The sequence below is a fragment of the Camelina sativa genome, chromosome 1, assembly GCF_000633955.1.
Source record: "Camelina sativa cultivar DH55 chromosome 1, Cs, whole genome shotgun sequence".
NCBI classification, from domain to species: Eukaryota; Viridiplantae; Streptophyta; class Magnoliopsida; order Brassicales; family Brassicaceae; genus Camelina; species Camelina sativa.
In genome coordinates this window covers 15238102-15256245 of record NC_025685.1, presented here as the reverse complement: position 1 = coordinate 15256245, position 18144 = coordinate 15238102, and the positions used below count along the sequence as shown (strand labels likewise).

The following is an 18144-nucleotide window of genomic DNA, read 5'->3' as shown; positions in this document are numbered from 1 at the left end:
ATATATATATATATATATATATATATATATATATATATTACTCCTTATTTTACATATTGAGTATTTTTTTTATATTAATGAATTAATACGTATGATTTTTTTTTAAACTATGCAGTACTTTTTGAAAGCACGTTTTGGATTTGACAAGAAACAGTTTGCTGAACTCGTATTGTTGCTTAACATCGTTGGATCTTTCACTCAAGTAAATAGATTACGATTGATTATATCATGAACATAGTATTTATAATTATTATTCAAAAAAAAATAACATAGTATTTATAATTAAATATATTGTAATACCTTCTAAGTTAATTTGATATGTATTAGTGTTTTCTCAGCTGTTTGTACTACCAAGATTTGCATCTGCCATTGGAGAACGCAAGCTTTTATCAACAGGGCTTTTTATGCAATTCTTGAACGTAAGCATATTTATTTCCTAGCTTACTTACGTTTCTATTGATACCTTAAATAATTAATTGATCTTGTCACATAGAAGTATTGAAATGGGTCATATTGGGGGTTTGTGATGCAGATGGCCATTGTCAGCATTTCCTGGGCACCATGGGTGAGTCAATCAAAACTAGGGATCTGATTCAAAACTAGGGATCTTAATTTGATTTTGCTTTATTTTATTTTTTTTCGATTTCGCTGCAGGTTCCTTACTTCACCACTATCTTTGTACTTCCTGGAAGCTTGTTTGTGATTCCGTCGGTAAGACATTTTTCTTTTTAATTAGTCATTAACGCTCTAAATCTTGCCTGATACTTAATAACATTTGTGAGTAATCATACATCGTAAATGAAATAAGACCTAGAGTAATATATAATGTATATATCTCACATAGAAAATTAGGCAGAATTATTAAGTTATATTGGCAATCATAGTGGCCTATATAATAAACATGGACCAATACATTCATCGTCAAAATGGTTTTAAATTCGGATTCTATAAAATTTAAAGTTTGAATATTTTCGGATGCAGGTTTGTGGTATTGCCTCAAGACAGGTCGGAACTGGTGAACAGGTAAAAGCTAGTTTCTGTGGTATCAATATTCCAAACAAAAACAAAAGAGCACAAACTATTGTTTGAATTTCTGTAGGGAAAGGTGCAAGGATGCATATCTGGAGTGAGGTCCTTTGGCGCAGTCGTGGGACCATTTGCATTGAGTCCATTGACAGGTTTGTAAGGCCGTAAGAACACAAACTACTACTAAATTCCATTCATGTCTTTTGACACATTGAAAATTTTGGTTTCATGTGTATAGCATTGTTTCTTTCTGATAATGCACCGTTCTATTTCCCTGGATTCTGCCTTCTTTGCGTATCCTTGTCGTCGGTACGTATGGCTATCCCATCCATCAAAAATAACTTTGATTTCGATTAATTGTATATGAATATTATGATGGACCATATGTTTTGCATGCGCAGTTGATCGGGTTCTTTCAAAGTCTATTTATTAAAAATGTATCTTCTCCGCCATTGAACAAAGCAATCAACAAGACCTCAAGGGACGAAGTGTGATTACAAGACCACACCAAGTATATAAGAGAAGAGTGTATATAACATTGTAGTATGTGATAAAAATGTATGAGTGTATGATACATAAAGTAATGATATTATGATCAATATTATTCAAAAAGAAAGAAAAAAAAAAAACAAAAGAAGAAAAAGACGAAATGGGAATTTTGATTTCGGTGGGTTTGGAGGAGATCTCGTTTTTCTTAGTTTGGTGATATTCAATTAAACATTATAAGTATATATGTTCACATTTTTCCTAACAAAACACTCCAGATCAGTTGGTCTTGGGATGTAACGTAAGTCCTAGAAATGCTGTGCTTGAGTCCTGGATAGTTTTGTTTTAGTTTTTTTTTTGAAAACCACGTCGTATTGTGGCTAGACAGAAGCATCTAACGGAGTAATTGACTCCGTTTTTGGGTTTGTAACTGTGACTTAACGGTATGATTAAAATAGCCTTATCAACAAAACTTCATTATTTTATAAGATAATCAAGTCATACTTGATGATTAAAATGACATCTCAAAAGTTTATATATTTTTTTTGTCCTAAATTTAAAAGTAGATATTTTTTTTTGACATTTTTTCCGTATAAAAAATGCACAACTCAGAATTGTTTTCTATAGGTTAACTAATTAACTCAAAAAAAAAAAGTTGATTAGGAAATTTTTAATATTTTATAGAACTATGTCATGACATACTTTTAGTAACCAAAAATCTTAGCCCTCTTGGTCATGGATGATGAAGACTTTTGGAAGGATTTGAAACCGTTGAAGCTTTTTGGAAAGATATTTAGACTCTTACAGACTGTGTGCATAGTTGGATATCCTCCAAGTGGTGATGGTCTATCCATGACAATAGGAGTTGTCTCAAGAATCTAACACTGATGTATACTCTCACAATCGAAGCACTTAAACTTCCAATTATCCAAGTAGGTGGAGCCATAAATTCTAGAAACAGTGGGGGGTGTTTTTGTGGGGATATGGTAATTCGGGTGCCCTTTGAGACTCTGAGCGAGAGAGACAATATCGAGTAAATATTGAAATATATTTACATATACTGTAAAATATTTGATTGTGAGTAACTGATTTTGCTTAATATATTTGCATAATATTGATTGTGATTTGAAATATAATTGCATAACATTATTTGTGATTTGGTAACTAATATATTTGCGCCTATGATTTTACTTTTTTTATTTACTTTTTTTAACTTTAAAATATAATTAGTGTAAAAAAATAGAGATGAGAGTAGAGTTGTTTTAAATAATAACGTGAAATTTTAGGATAATTTTATCATTGACTCTATTTTAGAGTAAAAGTGATTGATAGTCAGAGAGTCCCATTTCTCTCCTCTGCCACGAAAATCACTCTCACTACTAAAAAAATATAATTAGTTGCTATTTCATAAAGTTTCTATAAGACAAGTTTATGATCCCTTCTTTGCTTTCACCATAATATATACAACACCTTCATTACTAACAACACAATTTGCTGTCTCACATGCACCTTTAAATTGTTTTATCCACTAAAACAAAAAGCAGACACGTCTCTATTAACCTGAATCAGGGATTTGAGACAAGCCAGGTGGAACTCTGCTCGAGACAACAGTGGGCATTGTTTTGACATTTATGTCAAGTGGATGAAACCGGTACTGGACGTCAAGTTCAAGGAGGATTTTGATTACTTCCTCCACCAACAAGGCTCTTCTTGTGAATCTCTCTCCCATGTTTTGGTGGTTAATTTTATGACACGGCCATATTGCTAACCTCACAATGTTCAAATCTTCCACATCTTTTACAATGATATCAGCTTTTGGGTACCAATACTCCGGCTTGCTGTCGATGTAACTGCGGTTTTAGGGGAAAAAATATCATCATCGTCGCCCCTTCATAATATATCAACTTAAAACATTAAGACAAGTTACCTAGATATTCTTTGTTTCATTGCAATAATCTTTTCCGGAGGAGTAGTGATGTGGACACAGCATGTGACTTCATCTCCCATGTCCGGACTACGGTGGTAATTGTGGATTGCTTTCTGCCACAGAAGAATATTCGGATACACAATCTTTAGATTGTCAGCTTTCAAGAACACTGTTGTGAGAATATTCATTTCCTCCACCACCATCTGCAATTTTGATCTTATTATTATACACTATCATAGACACACACACACACATATATTTTAGCTTTTCAGTACCTCTACAGTGTCGATGACAACCCGATCACCAACATCGTAAGGGTGAATGATAAAGAGGAAGATGATTGACTCGAAGACGGTCTTAAGAGAGTTCCCAAACATGAAGGCCAAGAGTACAACTTGTGAAGTTAAAAATAAAAGGTACTTGGACGTGGCTATTTCAAGAAGGATTAGCCATATGACTACAATGACAATGGCAGTAAGGAAACTAATCATGTGATGGAGTTTGTTCACTGCTGTCTTTGTGTCATTGAGTGTCAAAGCAAGTGCTCTTCGCTCTCTAAAAGCGTTCACCTAATTAAGCAGAATCAACAGCACAATTAGTGACATATGTACAAAATCTCAAGAACAAAAACTCTTTATTAATTTTACCAGCCAGTTCTTCAAGGCTGATTTTGTAATCTTTTTGGTCACTAATGCTCCTTCAAAGAGGCTCATTGTCTTCATCGCCTCATCTACTGGCAAAAATCTCATCAAATCCTCCAGGTAGATGTGCCTTTTTTGTCATTCATATTAATTAGGTTGTAAGAAAGATAGTTTTGTTTAAGAAAGAAGAGAAGTTGTAGAGTGATAAGACTCACTTTGTGCCAGGTTGAGCTACGTTCTTGAAAATCTTCCTTGCGGCTGCTTTAGCTTCTTTCTCGCTCCTTATCTGTCGGGTGGATTCATCATCAGATGTGTTTTGTAGCGCTTGCTCGTCCAACGTAGTCAGCGAAACATTTCTCACAATCTTCATCAGTCTCTTCATGTTCCAAGCTGAAACGTTCTTCTGATTCATCTTGTGCAAATCATCCATTGTGATTCGGTTATCAGTTCCTGTCTTTGGGATGATTGGAGATGGAGATAACTTCGTGTTCACTGTACTCCCGCTTTTCTCTTGAGGAAACGCAGCGGAACAAAGCTCGGGTGATAAATCAGCTCCTCCTTTTTGCATCTTGAAGATCTCTTCTTGCGTTCGCTCTTCCTCTTCCTCAATCCTGCTCAGCTCAAGCATTGGAGGTCCAGATAACGTCTCGATCAAGTAATGGTGAAACAAAGCTTCTTGAATCCGATCAAAGTAGGTACTAACGTGGAACGAAGAGGCTAGAACTTTAACCACCAGTGTCTTGATCAGCCACAAGACGGTGCTCAGCAAGAAACACACCAAGATTTTGGACACGAGAAGAAGAACAACATCGCTCTGTGTTTCCCTTTCTACTTTCTTGTCGAACAAGAAATGCCAAGCGAGAAAGACTAAGCCAAGCCAGAGACAGTTCTGAACAGCCGTCTTCACACCGTACACAAAATAGAGGACCCGTTTCCTCAACAAGAAGTTTCTTTCGATAAAAAAGACGATGATTCGGATTCCGCATCCCGAAACTAGCCTCCCACAGATGAGAACCAGCAAGACCACTTCCCATTTCCACAAGTGAAGGCTCCAAAGAGTTGCCTTTCTCCACGTATGAAACGTTAGACTCAACACTAACGCAACTACGAGTGCTATCAAGCTCAGCCACTGAAGCAACGTTATCGCATCCATTTTCAACCTTCTATATTCCTCAGGAACATCTTCCTCAGCCAATGAGTCGTTTTCTTCCTCAGTATCATCAGACTGTCTACCAAGTAAACCGGATCTTAACTGTTCCGATCTCCCCATCCAACTCGAGTACTGTTGTTCCTCTTCTTGCGGCGGATCTATCAGCCTTGACCTCGCCTTCGCTCTCGAAACAAGTTCTGATTTTCTCATCGATGAACATCTTACAACTACCTCTCCTTCATCCTCTTGCTGCTCTAAATTCATCCGCATCCTAGCCGAAGAAAAAGAAGCCGAAGACGTACAAGAACGTACCGAACCGCACATGTCTTTGGTTCCTGAACTGTTCATTTTGAAAGAGACTCTCATTTCTTTAGAACCGAACATGTTGTTGCCGTTGCTGATCCTACTATCCTCGGTTTCGTCGTTAACATCGAGTGCGATCTCCTCACGGCATTGCGAAAAATCAAAACTCCCACTCTTAACGTGATCATCTGTTACAATGTCTTGCCATAACTTGTAGCTGGAACCTCGTTCCACCGCTGCTTTGTGGACGCTGAAGCTAGAACCAGAATCATCGTCAAGAACTTCTTGGTGTTTCTTCTTCTTCTTCGTCTTCTCGGTTTGATCACCGGTGCTTATAATCTGTTTATACGAGCTATGAGATTTAAAGGGTTTTCGGAAATCCATCTCAAAATCAAAAACGAAAACGTAAGAAAGAAAAAAAAAATATACACAAAACTTTAGAATCTTTAAAAAATGAAACAGAAAATGTGAAGATGATGATGCATTAGCAAGCAAATGTTACGTTATATTTTAGAATAAAAGAGTTACGAGTTTAGGTGTATGTAATATTTTTTTTGTTTTCTCTGTTACTTAACTTACTAACAATTGTAATTGGTTTAGGAGTTTTTTAGACCACCATGAGTTGGATAAAGACTTAATATAGCAATTAATTCGTCATTGACAAAACGATCACTAAATTTAATGAATGTGGTTTTTACACATCTCACCTTCTAAGTTTGGTCTTTGATAATTTTCGTTATAGGGTAGGCATTTATTAACATTAACAACACCCAGCACAACTACTTATCTTAGTCATTTCGTCGAGCACCTTGCGTGCTTGCCTTATTGTTCTTGTTTCTCTCGTCCCTATCATCATCATTAACAAGGTTACTTAAGATCGTTAATTTCTGATCTTAAGTCTCTGTTTAATAGGCAAGAACTAACTTGGTTATTGAATAATGATTCAGTGGGTAGATGAGATTAGGCTTAAGTTTGAATAAGGTATGATTAGTTTAGAGGTAATTATAGTAGTTCTCCTTAATCCTAATTAAGCACATGTAATGTAAGAGTAGAGTTCATAGATGCTTGTTTGGTATAGAACTCTTGAATGATAAACAATGATGAATCTTTAATCTTTAAAAGGTCAAAATTGTGGTTATAGGGACTAATTAATTAGATTAATGTTTCTTTGCTTACAAAATTGTGTGACTCGTTTGAGACAAGAAAGATAAAAACATCAACCTTGTTTGGCTGTTGTTAAAATTTTCAGGCAGGTGGGTTTTGTGACCAGCCAGGTGGAGTTCTGCTTGAGATAACGGTAGGCATTGTCCGGACATTGATATCGAGTGGATAAAACCGGTGTTGAATGTCGAGTTCGAGGAGGATCTTAATCACTTCTTCGACTAAGACAGCTCTTCTTGTCCATCTTTCAGCCATGTCTTGGTGATTTATCCTGTGACATGGCCATATTGCTAGCCTTACTATGTGCAAATCTTCCACATCTTTTACTATGATTTTGGCTTGTGGGTACCAATACTCTGGCTTGTTGTCTATGTAACTACATTGTGATTCAATAGTTAGAGAGAAAAAAAGATCAGCAAAACACGGTATGAGAAGGCGCATAAAGCATTAAAGGGTTTAGTCTTACTTTGATATTCTCTGCTTGATCACGGTGATCTTTTCGAGTGGAGTAGTAATGTGGACACAGAACTCGATTGCATCTCCCATGTCCGGACTTCGGTAGTAATTGTTGATTGATTTCTGCCACAAAAGACTATTCGGATACATAATCTTGAGATTATCATATCTCAAGAACACGGTAGTGAGTATGTTCATCTCCTCCACCACCAACTGGATTTAATATAATTAACCTTTTATTAGCCAATTAAGAAGATTATTGAAGGTTACATTGCAAAAGGCGTAGGCACATACCTGTACATTGTCAATCTCACAGCGATCACCAACATCGTAAGGGTGCACGATGAACAAGAAGATGATGGACTCGAAGACGGTCTTGACAGTGTTCCCAAAGATGAAGGCCAAGAGTACAACTTGTGAACTTACAAAGAGAAGGACCTTGGAGGATGCAATTTCAAGAAGGACAAGCCATATAACTACAATGACAATGGCAGTGACTATATTAATCATGTGATGGAGCTTGTTCACTGCTGTCTTGGTGTCGTTGAGTGTCAGGGCAAGAGCTCTTCGCTCTCTGAAAGCATTGACCTAATCAAAGTCAACAACGGAGTGATATATATACACAGCAGCAATTAATCTTTTTTCTAATAAGGTCTATGCAGAATATTAACAATTACCAGCCAGTTCTTCAAGGCTGATTTGCTAATCCTTTTGTTCTCTGGTGCACCTTCGAAGAGTCCCATGGTCTTCATCGCCTCGTCTTCCCGCAAAAATCTCATCAAATCCTCCAGGTATATGTACCTATTTGTTTGTGATTCAGATATGAGCTTATTAGCGGAAACAGTATTGGTGCTAATAAAGGAGGAAATTACAAATGTTGGCTCACTTTGAGCCACGTTGAGATATGTTCTTGAAAATCTTCCTTGCAGCTGCTTTAGCTTCTTTTTCACTCCTTATCTGTCGAGTGGATTCGTCTTCGTATGTGCTTTCAAGCATTTGTTCGTCTAATGTGGTGAGAGAAACATTTCTCACAATCTTCATTAGCCTCTTCATGTTCCAAGCTGAGATGTTCTTGTGATTCATCCTGTGAAGGTGTTCCATGCTGATTCCATTATCAGTTGTTGTTTTCGGGATGATTGGTGAGAGCTTCGGGTTCATCACTCTCCCACTCTTTCCCGGTGGAAACGCAGCCGCGCATAGATCAGGTGGTAAATTAGCACCAGCGTTCTGCATCTTGAAGATCTCATCTTGCGCCCGCTCTTCCTCTTCCTCAATCCTACTCATCTCAATCATAGGAGGACCGGACAAGGTCTCGATCACGTACTGATTAAACAAGGCTTCTTGAATCCGATCAAAGTAAGTACTGACGTGGAACGAAGAGGCGAGAACTTTAACCACTAGTGTCTTGATCAACCACAAGATAGTGCTCAACAAGAAACACACCAAGATCTTCGTTACGTAAGGAAGAAACCTACTCTTTGTCTCTCGCTGTACTTTCTTGTCGAACAAGAAATGCCAAGCGAGAAGGACTAAGCCAAGCCAGAGACAGTTCTGAACAGCTCTACGCACACCATACACAAAGTAAAGAACCCGCTTTCGCAAAAGGAAATTTCTTTCGATAAAAAAAACAACGATCCGGATTCCCCAACCCGAAACCAACCTCCCACATATAAGAACCAGTAAAAACACTTCCCATTTCCAAAGATGAAGGTTCCAAACTCTCACTTTCTTCCAAGACTTAATCGACAAACTACACGCCAATGCAGCTATAATAGCGACTAAACTAAGCCACTCTAGCAACGTTATGGCGTCAAGCTTCCCTCTTTTATACTCATCTGGTACGTCTTCGTCAGCCAACGGATCATCGTCTTCATCAATATCACCAAGTAACCCTGATTTCAACTGACCCGATCTCCAACCTGAGTAAGGCGTATCCTCCTCTCGTGGCGGATCTTGTAGCCTAGATCTTGTCTTCACTCTAGATATAAGCTCTGATTTCCTCTGAAACGACATGTTCGATGTAGATCTCACAACCTCATCCTCCTGCTGCTGAGGCTGATCTTGATTCGTCCGCATTGTCGCCGACGAAGAAGTAGTACTCGAATGAGAAGACGAAGAAGGAACCGAGCCAGCGATATAGGTACCACCGGCTCTACGAACGTTAAAAGAGACTCTCAATTCTCTGGACGCGTCAATCGAGTTCCGAGCCGTTGATGCAGGCGTAGGCATTGTTTGGTTACTTACATCATCGTTATCTTGATCCACATCAAGTGTGATCTCTTCATTTCTCACTCTCCATTGTCGATTCACAGGCTCTCCTCCTCCGGCCACCATCTTCGTTGGAGACTCTTCTATTATTGGCTTCCCTCCTCCGCATTGCGTGAAATCAAAACTACCGCTTAATCTATTGCTTTTTCTATTAAGAGCGATCGGATCTTTAACACTGGTTCGAGGTGCCGTGTGATCCGAGGAAGTTGATGCTGTGTTGTCTTGCCAGAACTTGTAGCTTGCGTCACGTTCCACCGGTGCGTCACGCCCGTCGTCGTCGAGGCTAGAACGAGTGCTCTCTGGTTTGGGGTTGTCTACCATGCCGGAATGATCGTGATGGTGATAGTGATCGTGATCGTGGAGGATCGGAAGATTTTCAGGGCTTGCCTCGCTTTGATCTCCGGGGCTTTTAATTTGCTTGTATGAGCTATGGGATTTGAAGGAGTTTCTAAAATCCATTTCAACATAATACTAATTATTAATTCTACAAGGAAAATTTTTGCGTAACAAATTACGAATTTTTAGAAAGAATAGAAAAAACAAAACAAAAACTTCGCCGAGTGTTGTGTTGCATGGCACAACAGCTAATTACGTTAATTAGTAATGAGCTTTACGTGTAATCGCATGGGATCATAAGCAAAACTATTACATTATTTACGATTAATATATTCTTTTTTCTTTTGTTTACTATGATTAATATGGGTACGAGAGATTCAAGTGTTTATTGTATCAATACAATAAAACTTGGATGTTTTTCACCAACACAATAAAACTTGGATGTTTTTCACCAACAGGTGATGACACATCAATTAAAATCAATAGCCAATAAAAACATTTGAATTAATACAATTAAGATTTCTAAACCAATAAAAAAACTATGTGACATTAGACATATCAATTAGGCCCAGAGTTCGAAAGCTGGTCCGACCCGACCCGACTTTGAAAAACACTGAGCTCGGACTTAAATCTATGTCCTAAAAATTGGGCTTTTTGGACTCAGCCCGTTCGGGCTTAAGAATTTTAGGACTTAGCTCAATGGGGCTCGGACAGGCCCGAAAAGCCCCAGAGCCTGAAGGATGGTCCGGCCCGACCCGGCTTTGAAAAACACTGAGCTTGAACTTAAATATATGTCCAGAAAATTGGGCTTTTTGGACTCAGCCCGTTCGGGCTTAAGAGTTTTAGGACTTAGCCCAATGGGGCTCGGACCGGCCCGAAAAGCCATTATACAAATATAATTATTTTTTTTTAACATGATTGTTTGATTGCAATATTTGATTGTAAATAAAGTTTAAAACTCTAATCTTAGATTTCATATTTACTTAATACACTAACTTATAAGTTTGAATTCTTGATCTGTAAGATAAGCCCGGAAAAGCCTGAAAAGTCTTTTAGCTCTGTTAGAGCTGGACCGGACTTTGAAATATACGCTTGGAAATATTTTGGAACAGGCCGAGAAGGACTCAAATATATGCGGGTTTTGCGGATTTCAAGTCGGACCGGGTCGAGCCAGCCTGATTGACATCCCTATGTGCCACATCACGTTGTCTTTCACTTCATAAACTCTTGCAGACATAATAAAAGAAAAACACCAAGACTCTAATTGTTTGTTCGTCTCCTTCACACTAACTTCTCTTGAATTCAGTTAGAGAGAAGGAACAAAAGAATCGTCACAAAGATTTGCCTTCAATGAAACAATCAAAAAGAGAAGAAAATGCATGACTCGTGCGACGAGAGACATGGAAGAAGCTTAGGTCATTGTTAAAGACGCAAAACAATCTCACCAAATTCACCTTTGATTAATTCGAACAATAATTTTATCAAAATCTACAGATTATGAAATCAAATTATCTGGTTATTGAGAACTCTTTGGAAGTTAAAAATTAGGATAGGGAAGAAATTTGAAAAGATAGACTAGAGAGAGAGAGAGAGAGAGAGAGAGAGAGATATCAATTTCGTCCCTCCCTAACCACGTCTGATATACAAAAGATTAATAAAATTCACGAAAGAGCAACTTAGGCATGACAAAGTTCATTAATTTATTTTAGAATCGCAGGTCTAATTGAGGTAAAGATGTTGTTTGTGTAAAATTGATTCACCTCTTTTTTGTTGACTTAGGTCTTGAATGAAGATGATATTGAGCAAATTGATGATTTGGACTAGAACGTTTTTTTTTCAAGGTTTAGTACAATAAATGTTACTTACTACTACTCCAGAACTCTCTATGTGAAAATTATCATTATTTAATTCCCTTTTGGTCTTAGTAAATTTCAAAAGCTTCATCTTTGATTTGTAGCAAACAACAAATGATAGATTGGAATCATGATCGGTTATGTAGTTGCAATATCTAAAATGGTTGGAGGCGTGCTTCAATATATGAGTTATGGACAAAACGAAACAACTAACACATGCCATATAGAAAACACCATTAAAACATAATCGCCACCTTCATATGAGAAAGTGTTTCAAGATGTTTGGTTCAAACCGTTAGTTCTCCTAAGCATGGCAAAGACTTCAAAGCTTTATAAAGGATATCTTGTGGAGAAGTTGACAATGATTTAAACCAAACACTTTATTCTAAAATCGTCAAGCTAACTAATCAACGTCCACGCTAATAATACTTACAAAAGAAAATCTTATCCTGGTTTATCATGTTGTATTGGAAAATTGAACTAAATTGGATGGCTTCAATTATTGAGCTTGATTGACAAAAATATATAATGAGTAAGTTTGAATTATAATAAAAAATCACATTTATATACAATATCATCTAATTTATATATCATTAAAGTAAATTTTAATGTTTATTTATCTAAGTATTTAATTTTTCTAAAAATCATTTATGCGAACTCACGTACTAATGTGTAACAAAAATTACAGTAACCACAATTTGTTTAACTCTAATTTTTTTCTTCAATTTTTACTTTGAAAACTACAACAAATTATAAAAATACGAATACAAAAAAAATTATTATTAACCACTACAAAAAAATTTATTAATTATGATATATTTGATTCCAAACAACATAAAAACAAATAGTATTCCAAACAACATAAAAACAAATAGTATTCTAAAAAAACAAAATAAAAGTAATAAATAAAAACTAATCTAAAACAACCCGCGGCGTAACGCGGGTACCAACCTAGTATCAATTAAAATTTGGAAAAGTTGCAATTTAGTACATTAATATTCAGGTTAAAACTAAACCCAAAAAAATTAAAATAATATTTAATACTTTTAAACCAACTCTTAAAGGTTGACAACAAAAAGAAAAACAAACTCTTAAGCTTCTTTAAGACAAAACACAACACTTTCACTAGATACATATATCCTTATTCAAATAATCAAAGACCAAAAATTTAAGCATGAGATGATTAGAACAACAACAAACAACAACAATTCAGAAAAACAAAAAAAAAGGGGTGTTACACTTACACATATACCTCGAGTATTTCATTTAATCAGTCTTCTTCACTTGCATCTTCTTCACTCTCTTCTTCTGCATCTTCCATTTCAACATCACCTTCGTCTCCTAGGATCCACTGTTCAAGCTCGTCTTCTTGTGCTTCTATGTGTTGGTGTATGTCAGCAGAGTCCCAGTCGTCTTCCCCATCATTTCCCAGCTCTTCTCCGCGGCAAGAGACCTGTAATTGTGGTCGTCTCCTTGCCAACGCATCTACAATATCTCTGTTCACACTTCCTGTGATTCCTAACCATTTCAGCCTCGGGAAAAACGGTTTCTTTAGCCATTTGAATGAGAGTTGCGTGATGCTACCACAGTCATAAAGATCCAACAGAGACAAGCTACTTCCAGGACATTCGTCTTCGTGAACACGTGTGGATGCAAGAGCCATAACCGAGGGATCACCAATGAGTCTACACTCTCTTAGTTGCAGTTTTGTGATTGGGGCTCCAGATTTCGCTAGTGCAAAAATGGCACCATCCGTTAGATTAGGAAGATTAGACAAGTCGAGTTCCCGCAACGGCATTTTTGAGGATCCATCAAATAAGGTAGACATGAATTTATCTGTTAGGTTTCTGCAACCTCTAACAGATAAAGAAACTAGGGACGCCAAAACTCCTCCTTTCAGATACGAAAGCCCTGTGTCGCTTATATCAGTGCCATCAAGAAGTAAAACCTTCAGTTTTGGCAGATGAGATACGGCTTTTAAGGTTTCATCCCTCAGGTTTCTGCACCCTCTTAGGTCAAGATTCTCCAGCTTGAGACTTGACGCTAGCTTTTGAATCGCGTGGTCCGTAAGAAGATGGCACCTTCTTAAGCTAACATGACTAAGCGATAGAGTAGTAGCTAAGATGTCATGGAAGACAAGATCCGTCAGTTTAGGTCCATGATATATGCTAAACTTGGAGAGGCTAGCGCAAGAGTGCAGAATAGTCTTGAAACCAGCATCTGTTACCCGACAAAATCCACCAAGGCAAATGCTTTCCATGCCCAAGCACTTGTCAGCAAGAAAAAGCATTCCTTGATCACTAACTCGCCGGAAATAAGTAGGGTGAAACTCCTGACTACGGATTAGGGAGAGGTGCTTCAGCTTACCGTTTTGATTAATCTCATGAAGCCCAAAATCCGTAAGGTCTGACAATTGCCTTGGATCCTCAAGGGGCGCATCTCTTATGTCCAAATCTATCAAAGACGTAAGAGAGTTCGATATTGCCTTAACCACACCATCAGTAATACAATCCACTGAGAGACGCAACTGTTGGACATTCTGTAGCACAGTAGATGCAACTCGGTTGCTGTCTTGCCCCGACATTTCAGTTGGAGTGAGTAGTTGAGTCATCATCCTTGACGAGATGTGTCCTAGCTCCAGATGGGTGAGTTTATCAGATACCAACCCAAAAATGCGACCATCACCAGGACGCAGATACAATGAGAGGTCAAACATGAGTGCTAAAACCTACCAAAACAACATATATGACATGGATCCGTTACATAAGACAAACCAAAGCACGAAATGATACATTTATACCATCAAAAGAAGCAAAAGGTTGAGTAAGGAGCCAAACCTCTAAATGGGAGCAGCCATTAAGTAAATCTTCCAAAGCACAACGGCTAATACTTCTACCAACTTTCTCTGCTACTGAACCCAAACAGAGAAGCCTAAAGTTTCAAGAACAATGACAAATCCGTCAAACACATTAGTGGAAAGATTCAGATTCATCCAAACAAACTTCACACATACATACCTTAAATCCTTGCATTTCCTACCAATTTCAGAGATGAGATCGCCGCTGAAATCTCTACAGTTGTGAAGTGAAATCTCCCGTAGAGAAGGGCGTGCCAGTATGTCAATAGATGAGTTACCAAGTCTTCCACAATCAAGCTTGAGGCTTGAAAGTTGTTGATTTGGATACAATAGTGGTCTAACAGTTTCCATTGACAATGAAACATTCTGAAACCCAAAACCCACAGCAACAAAGATCAAAAAGACAAAACTTTTTATACAATCCAGAAACCACAGCAACAGAGAATCTAAAAAAAAACAAAACTTTATATACAAGTTCAGTCTAAAATTCAAATCCAAATCAAACCCTTAAAGCAACTCACTAACTTTTAACTATGTTTATTCATGTGAGAGACTTACGAAGACGTGGAAGTTGGGAGTGAAGGTGAGGACACGAGTGACACAGCTCTGAAGTGTTTTGCAAGTAGAAGCCAACGAGCAGAGAGATGCAACATCGAGTTTCGTCATGATAGTCTCCAAGAGAGCCGCCGGTAACAGATCCAGGGTTCTTCTCTCGACATCGCAACCTTCAACATCGCCGCACACGACGGTGGTGGTAGCCATAAACGGAGGCTCTCTTCTCCTCTGATCTATATCAATTGCGGAAATTGTGGCGATCTCGTTGTGCGTCTCATATTATTATTTATCTGAAATTTTAAGATTCCAAATGCTTTCCTCTGTCTGATGGCTCGATCCATTTTCCAAGGACGACAATAAAATATTGGTATATTAATACAAAACGTCAACGTTTTATATTTGTATGCACATTCAATTTATTTTGTCGGTTTAATGTTCGGTTTTTTTTTCGGGTTGTGAGAAACAAGTTCCAAATTAAAACCGAACTTTAATTTCGGTTTATTGAGTTTGGTTTGGTTTATTGAGTTTGATTTAAATTTGGTTCCGGTTTCGACTCGGTTTCGTTAAAATTTGTAGTAGAAATCAAAGAACTAAAAAAAAAAAAATTTACTCTAGGATTGTGTAATGTATTATCTTAACTTGAGATGATGAAATCACATACTAGAGAAAATACATAGGCGTATTACAAATTTACAATAACGATAAGCAAATACATCTATACACACAAGCAAATAAATAACTAATTTTAATTGAAAAAACAATAAAAATTAAATATATGTGTAGTAAAAAAATCTTAACTTATGATCTTCCATTAGATTATGGTGATGAGACCACTCTTGATCTTAATTTAGCTTGGATCATGGTGATGAGACCACTCTTGATCTCAAAGTTGTTGTTGGCCACAGCTGGTAGAACTATCTTTGCTTTCTGATAAGTGTTATGAGCATTTCCAGATCTTATGTTTCTTGGCCTCTGATTCTGAATATTTGGAGGATCTATGAGTAACCACTTTTCTTGTTCTTAAAGTATTCTTGTTTTTTTATTTTTTTCCTTTATATAATAGCTAGTGGTTTTTATGGTATGTTATTATAATATGTCTGACAGTCATTTGATATTAAGGGAGTTAATTTAGGATATGATGATAATAATTTAACTTAGTTATTTTTTTTAGGATTAAAGATTTATCTTGTTATTGGTAAACTTTTTTTTTCCTTTTTGTTATAATTTTAAGTTGAATTTATATGAACAATTGTTATTGATTCGTTGAATTAATATATTTCCACTTGATTTAGTAATGACACTAATATATTTCTACTTGATTTAATAATAGATATTAGTTAAACAATCCGATCTCATATTCATGAACACATGCATGTTGAGATCGGATTGTTTAACTAATATCTATTACACCATGTTTGTATATCCACTCTAATTACTTTTATCTTAAATTTTTGGACATCAAAGGAGTAGATTATATTCCTGAATACAAATTTCTATATGTATTTCAGTCGATAAGATTAATGTATAATTAATATTGATCCAAGTGGTTTAACATAGTAATTTTTCTTTTAAAATATATTTTTAGATATCTGTCATTTATATTTGCAATTAACCTGGTGATTTTATCTAAGATACTATGCTTTTTTTGCTTTTGTTATGGTTTAGTTTATAACAACATAAATATTTATTTTATTTATGAACTTCCAATATGTATGATAAAGGATTATGAGAATTGCAACAATTAATTCTACACAGTTTGCTAGAAATCTTATGAGTGAGCAAAAGATCTGCATCATCATCATCAACATTGGTTATCAATACCATCTTTTTGTCATTATCATCACTATCATCATTAGTAATATGGCTTGTTTGTTCATGGGTTTTTAGTATGAATTGATTTATATACAATATTAAATTAAAAGATATTAAACTTATGATTACACATTTTTTTTAAATACTAATCTTTTTATTCTTCAGTGAACAATTTATTTTTCCTTATCAAATCTAAGATATATTGCCATTTTCCCAAATTTTTTACATATAAATTTCTATTGTTAATTATTTAAAAGATACGAAAATAATAATTATAAACAAAACAATTCGTAAATATATATTTTCGGTTGGACTCCATAAACCTGCATGTTGTTTTCTTTATTTTTTCCCTCACTTTTTATTGGTTTAATTAGAAATATTTGTATGACAAAACTTTTTTTTTAATCAGAGATTTCATTTTCACACTACTCACACTCTTTGAAACTACTCTAAGAAAAATAATATTTGTGATTATTTAAAGGTGAAAGTGTTTCTTTATATATCAGCAAAAACAAACAAAAATATTGAGAATCATCAAAATGACAATTTTTGCATAAGTCATCATAGCTCGGTTATAAATTTATGATCTAAGTTCATATTATTGTTGGGACATCCTTTACACACGGCCTTCAATCCGTCATCTCTTTAAGCGACGAACGCAATCTCTGCTACACATTTTTCAGCCATTTTGTCTAAATTTACTTCGATTTCGTTGGTTAGTTTCGCAAACTGACGATCACGGTTCCATTTGTTTGCTTCATACTGAGCCATGGTGAATGAATAATGATTAGGGTAATGAAGATTGCAAAGCTCGAGATTTTAAAAAGACCTAGGTTTGCGTGCCTGAAAGCTTCAAAAAGGCAATATGTGCTTCCTTTACAGATCTAAACCGGAGATCGGCCTCACGCCGATAGCCGAGAATCTTCTTCTTTCTCTCCTCATTTTTCTTTTTTTCCATGTCGTCTTCTCCGTCAATTGCTGCACCTCTGGACCAACCAGATCCCCCAGATCCGTTCCCCCCAAAAGATCTAGTTCCTCCAGATCTGACTCTCGCGTTAACCCCAGACCCCTCTGTTCCTTCCACATCATGTACCATCTCTGATTCTTCATCAGTTCACATCCTGCCTCCTTCCTCTTCAACGATTTCATCCTCGAACGAAACCCTAGCTTTTGCTCTTTCTCCAGTGGTGGCCCCCATCGAGTCATCGCCTCAGCCCTCCTTGATTTCGTCAGGATTCCCCATTACCGCAGCGTCCTTACACCGAACGGTTTAAGGCCTCTCTTCGGAATCTCAAAAAAGTATCCTTGCCGGT

General features: G+C 36.6%; 4 protein-coding genes across 6 annotated transcripts in view; 1 reads left to right on the top strand and 3 right to left on the bottom strand.

Annotated features, from left to right (window-relative positions):
* Nucleotides 1-1688, top strand: part of LOC104791538 (multidrug resistance protein 2-like) — a 4830-nt gene extending 3142 nt beyond the window's left edge. Inside the window, exons 7-14 of the mRNA XM_010517456.2 lie at nucleotides 108-202; nucleotides 339-419; nucleotides 533-565; nucleotides 655-711; nucleotides 982-1023; nucleotides 1100-1178; nucleotides 1265-1335; nucleotides 1428-1688. Coding sequence (XP_010515758.1) covers nucleotides 108-202; nucleotides 339-419; nucleotides 533-565; nucleotides 655-711; nucleotides 982-1023; nucleotides 1100-1178; nucleotides 1265-1335; nucleotides 1428-1520 — 551 coding nt within the window. The 3' untranslated portion in view covers nucleotides 1521-1688. The remainder of the gene's footprint in view (nucleotides 1-107; nucleotides 203-338; nucleotides 420-532; nucleotides 566-654; nucleotides 712-981; nucleotides 1024-1099; nucleotides 1179-1264; nucleotides 1336-1427) is intronic.
* Nucleotides 2965-5917, bottom strand: LOC104708390 (mechanosensitive ion channel protein 7-like). The gene is made up of 5 exons (XM_010424953.2): nucleotides 4296-5917; nucleotides 4087-4210; nucleotides 3715-4008; nucleotides 3440-3642; nucleotides 2965-3362 (listed from the first exon to the last, which is right to left on the bottom strand). Exons 1-5 carry the CDS (start codon nucleotides 5915-5917, stop codon nucleotides 3068-3070), a joined length of 2538 nt encoding a protein of 845 aa, XP_010423255.1. The 3' UTR covers nucleotides 2965-3067.
* Nucleotides 6768-9877, bottom strand: LOC104791527 (mechanosensitive ion channel protein 8-like). 2 transcript variants are annotated; one of them, XM_019243273.1, is made up of 5 exons: nucleotides 8037-9877; nucleotides 7828-7951; nucleotides 7445-7738; nucleotides 7161-7363; nucleotides 6768-7070 (listed from the first exon to the last, which is right to left on the bottom strand). In XM_019243273.1, exons 1-5 carry the CDS (start codon nucleotides 9875-9877, stop codon nucleotides 6779-6781), a joined length of 2754 nt encoding a protein of 917 aa, XP_019098818.1. In that variant the 3' UTR covers nucleotides 6768-6778. The 2 variants fall into 2 exon arrangements, with proteins under 2 accessions (XP_019098818.1, XP_019098816.1); XM_019243271.1 differs by lacking the exons at nucleotides 6768-7070; nucleotides 7161-7363 and having other exon boundaries at nucleotides 7578-7724.
* LOC104791519 (F-box/LRR-repeat protein 10) lies at nucleotides 12633-15336 on the bottom strand. Of its 2 annotated transcripts, none has more exons than XM_010517436.2 (4): nucleotides 15023-15336; nucleotides 14625-14830; nucleotides 14445-14538; nucleotides 12633-14335 (listed from the first exon to the last, which is right to left on the bottom strand). In XM_010517436.2, the coding sequence occupies exons 1-4, from the start codon at nucleotides 15224-15226 to the stop codon at nucleotides 12878-12880; spliced, it is 1962 nt and encodes a 653-aa protein (XP_010515738.1). In that variant the 5' UTR covers nucleotides 15227-15336; the 3' UTR covers nucleotides 12633-12877. The 2 variants fall into 2 exon arrangements, with proteins under 2 accessions (XP_010515738.1, XP_019083811.1); XM_019228266.1 differs by having other exon boundaries at nucleotides 14625-14873; nucleotides 15023-15117.

Bases quoted from the DNA above. Each gene is read 5' to 3' on its own strand.
- LOC104708390 (XM_010424953.2), bottom strand. From the start codon at position 5,917: ATGGATTTCCGAAAACCCTTTAAATCTCATAGCTCGTATAAACAGATT. The intron at 4,211-4,295 runs GTGAGTCTTATC...ATGACAAAAAAG, and splicing joins GTAGCTCAACCTGGCACAAA to GCACATCTACCTGGAGGATT. The intron at 4,009-4,086 runs GTAAAATTAATA...CTGCTTAATTAG, and splicing joins CAGCCTTGAAGAACTGGCTG to GTGAACGCTTTTAGAGAGCG.
- LOC104791527 (XM_019243273.1), bottom strand. From the start codon at position 9,877: ATGGATTTTAGAAACTCCTTCAAATCCCATAGCTCATACAAGCAAATT. The intron at 7,952-8,036 runs GTGAGCCAACAT...ACAAACAAATAG, and splicing joins ATATCTCAACGTGGCTCAAA to GTACATATACCTGGAGGATT. The intron at 7,364-7,444 runs GTATGTGCCTAC...TATTAAATCCAG, and splicing joins GTGAGATTGACAATGTACAG to TTGGTGGTGGAGGAGATGAA.
- LOC104791519 (XM_010517436.2), bottom strand. From the start codon at position 15,226: ATGGCTACCACCACCGTCGTGTGCGGCGATGTTGAAGGTTGCGATGTC. The intron at 14,831-15,022 runs GTAAGTCTCTCA...TTTGGGTTTCAG, and splicing joins CTCCCAACTTCCACGTCTTC to AATGTTTCATTGTCAATGGA. The intron at 14,539-14,624 runs GTATGTATGTGT...TTGAAACTTTAG, and splicing joins AGGAAATGCAAGGATTTAAG to GCTTCTCTGTTTGGGTTCAG.